The 4,238-nt window shown below is 42.1% G+C and overlaps 1 protein-coding gene across 1 annotated transcript; it reads left to right on the top strand.

Annotated features, from left to right (window-relative positions):
* Nucleotides 1-395: 395 nt before the first annotated feature.
* On the top strand, nt 396-3,098 carry LOC114040615 (protein FAM111A-like; the record flags this gene model as incomplete). Its single annotated transcript, XM_027858724.1, has 1 exon — nt 396-3,098. A coding segment is annotated over one exon (1,935 nt), but the record flags the coding sequence as incomplete, so codon positions are not given.
* Nucleotides 3,099-4,238: the final 1,140 nt, after the last annotated feature.

Raw genomic sequence — 4,238 nt, 5'->3', positions numbered from 1 at the left:
AAGGAAGGAAGGAAGGAAGGAAGGAAGGAAGGAAGGAAGGAAGGAAGTAGTTCTTTAGTGCTATGTGCCAAACACTGAGCTTGAGTTAATCCCTGGAACTTAAACACAAACTCCAAGAGAGCCCCTGCTCTCAGGGAGCTCACGTTGTAGTAGGAGGAGACAATATATCTAGGAAGTGTTAAGTGCAAGTCAGAGGGAAAGGCCTCATGGTCCTTAGGATACAGCAGCAAAGTAGAAATCCTTTTCTTTAATATGAGTTCCATTCATCAAGCCCCAGTTAACTAACAGTCTTCCTACTTGAGGCCCAGTGCTCTATCCATCCCGCCTCTTCACTGACTCTAAGCAAGGGTGCTTCCTGCTCCATTTCTCTCTCTCTCTCTTTTTTCTTTTAAAAGGTAAAACAGGAGCATCCTCTTACCCAGCCAGGTGGAAAGGGGTGTCCTGGAAAGAGCACCTTAATACCAAGTGAGGTCGGTAAATGCAGTGAGCAGGTTGCCACAGTGCATCCCACAGATGACACAGAAGTTGAATTTATCATTACGATGGCCCAATGGCACAAGAGTTCATCAGGCACTTATAAGGTATATGGTAAACCCAGTGACAGCGTGTATACCACTCTGATGAAGAACGAGGCTGTCCAGGATGAGCGGAAGAAACGACCAGGGGAAGAGATGAGAGTGTCGACAGGTGAAACTGGTAAAGAATACTTGAACTTAGGGATGCACTTGAAGCCTTTGCCAAAAAGTCCCCATCTTCATATTACATTTATAAAAACCAAAAAGAGTGAGAACGATGAACAGCAATACACCAAAAGTACCAACCAGGACTGTTTCACATTTTGCGTTTCTGCGATGGGGAAAGAAAGGAAAAAAATTGTTAAATCTTATTATGGTGCCAAAAGCGATGACTATCTGTGTGTCTATGGCTTTCAAGGAGACACTGTATATGATGCCCTGTGCAATGACGACAGATTTCTTCCCTGGGTGACAGAAAACAATTGGACACTAGTCAAGGAAGGGGTCAAATATACAAAAAATATCCGTGTGGAAAAGGTAGCAAACCAAAAATTTGATGTGATTGTTAAAGAAATTAAAAAAGGAAAATCTCAAAATGGACTTAAAGAGAAGGTTAAGAAAATGACCTTACAACAAAACTCAAATTCAAAGAAAGAAATGGATGACTATGGTACCGTCCAGGAAGTTGCACCATCAGTCAGTGCTGATAACAAGCTTTTGAAGCTAGAGATGGCAAAGAGAGACAGGAAACCAATTCCTTCAATATCGAAGCCAAAGGAAAGCAATGTCTATTTTATTAAAAAGAGCATCTTAAAAATATATACTTTTTTTGAAGAGGAAAAGAACTGGATCACAGATTTCTTTGAGAAAGAGAAAAACATTACTGGAAAAAGTGGCAATGAGCTATTTAATCTATATCGAGAAGAATTTAGTAAAGTAACTGAGGATGCCATGACATCCAAAAGCTTTAAGACACTTGTTCCTTTAGTTGACTCCATTGGATATATACATTTGACCAAGAATGGAAGATTTATCTCTGGTACTTGCTTTGTCTTCTGGGATAGGTACCTTCTTACTTGTCGACATGTACTACATGCCATCATTGGTGACGTGGAAGAACAAAAATGGGCACAGACAATTAGTGAAAATGCATTTGTGACTTTCACTGATGAAAACCCTAAATATTCCAGCAAAAGAATCAGTATTGAGCCCTGGTTTGAGGTGGAAAGTGAGACTTTGGATTATGCAGTCTTAAAACTGAAGGGAAATGAAATTCCTAAGAGTTTATTTAAGCAGAAGCAGAGCACTGAACTCCCCTGTAATGGCATGGTTTTTATTATTGGACACCCAGAAGGAGAGGTGAAGAAAATTGACATATGTACTGTGATCTCTCTAGCAGATCGGGTAAAAAAGTGTCAGACAGTTCTCCAGAATCGGCAGAAGCTAGAATGCAATCCTACAAACTGCCCTGACAAAGAGGATAGATGCATCCACATGTTCTCCTTGAAAAATTTAAAAGAAGATCAGATGATAAACTCTCAGGATTGCTTGACCTATGACACCAGTTTCTTCTGTGGATCCTCTGGCTCCCCAATACTTGATACATCTGGCCGACTGGTTGCCATGCACTCTGCTGGCTTCAAATATGACTTTCAGGGTCAGAAACAGAGTATCATTGAGTTTGGCATTTCTATCAATTCCATTCACAATGATATGAAACAGAATCATGAAAGTTGGTATACTTCACTATTTCCATACCAAGAGGATGTAGAAATGGTGAATGTTGATGATTCACCACCAAGTGTCTGGGGCTGACTCCTATGTGGGGAAAGGAATCAGCACCAGGAACTGTCTGCCCTGACGCTGATGACAGCTCTTCCATGCCTTCCCATCCTTATGCCCACACATTTTCTCGTAAGTCCTGCACAGAGAATCGATAACTGACATTTACATAGTGCCTTAGGGTTTGCAAAACCCCTTACAGAGATTATTTCATCTGAGCCTCACAACCCTGTGATGTGGATATCTAAAACTCTGAGACTGGAAGAGGTAGCATACTTGCCCAAATTACAGGCTAGTTAGGGTTAGAGCTTGGCGTGTAAACCCACATTTTCCCGATTCCAAGTCCATCCCTTTTCCCCCGCTTCATGCTGCTTCTCCAGCTCTGAGGCAGCAAGCGAAGAAGATGACACATGGTCATCCTACGTGTTCCTGTGGCATCTTGGTGATGATGAGAGCTGATGAAGGCAGACAGCCCATTGCATGGACTTGCAATGAGGGTCCATAGGATAATGGAGACCAGATATGTGAGGGATGATTAGGTATGTCTGGCTTATGGTCTAGACCACTGGAGAGAAGTACCCCCACTATCCAGCTCATAGATCCCCTGAAGGCCTATATGACTGAAATATCTCTGGATCCCCTTGTACCTCATAAGCTTTCTCTTGTCCTTAGTTTTTACCCAGTTGGATTACTTTTCCTGTCATACGTATCCTCAATAACATCTTCATCACCACTCCTAGCCTGGAAGTCATCTTTGTCAATAGATTACAAAACAATAAAAACAATACAATTCAACAGTCACTTGTTCAGTAAGAAATCGTGTTTGGAATTGGGAATACAAGGATGGAAAACGGCGTAGTCTTTGTACTCCTTGAATTTATTTTATGACAGGGGAGAAAAGGAAGAGATATGAACTACTACTACTACTACTACTACTATTACTCCTACCACCATTGCTACTGCTACTACTACTACCACTACCACTACTACTATGACTATTACTACCACTGCTGCTATTGCTACTACTATTACTACTATGACTTCTGCTGCTACTAATACTACTACCACTACTACTACTACTATATTACTACTACCACTGCTGCTGCTGCGACTGCTACTACTACTACTACTGCAGCTGCTACTGCTGCTAACAATAATAATACTACTAATAATAATAATAGCTAACATTGATATAGCATCTCCTTTGTGCCAGCCACTAAGGAAAGCCACTAAGTGCTTTAAAATATCATCTCATTTCATCCTTATAACCACCATGTGAGGTTATTTCTATCATTATGCCCATTTTACAGCTAAAGAAGTATCTGAGGCAGGATACCTCACTCCAGGCCTGGCATTCCATCCACCGCACCACCTAGCAGCCTATTTCTAGATAAGTATAATACAAGAGTGAGTGGGACGGGGAGGCACAAACATTCTAGGAGAATCTGGGGCACCAGAGATATCAGGGAAGACATCCCTGAAGAGGTAGCTTCTGAGGGGAGACTTAAGGGCCAAGAAGTCTTTTTCTGAAAGACAGCCATGGAAGGGAGTTCATTCCAGACATGCACGGGAGCCTGCTTAGAGCATGAATCATGACTCCTTTATATACACTGCTTTAAAGTTTCAGGAGTGTTTTGTTCGTTTTTCTTTTGTTTTGACACTGGGCCTCCACTTACCCAGGCTGGAGGTGTGGTAGCCACTCGTGAGCAAGATCCCAATACTGCTCAGCCCCAAAGCTTTAACTTTTTCCAGATTTTAGGCCTCGGTTGATTTGCCCCTCCTTAGGCAGCAAGGCAGGCCCTTTCTCTTTCCCTCCCAAAGGCTCACCATGTTGGTGCTCCATTTAATTTGGTCATTCAGTTGGCAGCTTAGAACTCTTCAACTCAATCCACTAGCCTCCTCATCCCCAGCAGCAGAGACTACAAAGTCTGAGCTAGTCAT

Source organism: Vombatus ursinus, unplaced genomic scaffold (genome assembly GCF_900497805.2).
Source record: "Vombatus ursinus unplaced genomic scaffold, bare-nosed wombat genome assembly UNPS02013829.1, whole genome shotgun sequence".
NCBI classification, from domain to species: Eukaryota; Metazoa; Chordata; class Mammalia; order Diprotodontia; family Vombatidae; genus Vombatus; species Vombatus ursinus.
Note: the sequence above shows the minus strand (reverse complement) of the source record. Positions and strands in the feature narration are given on the sequence as shown.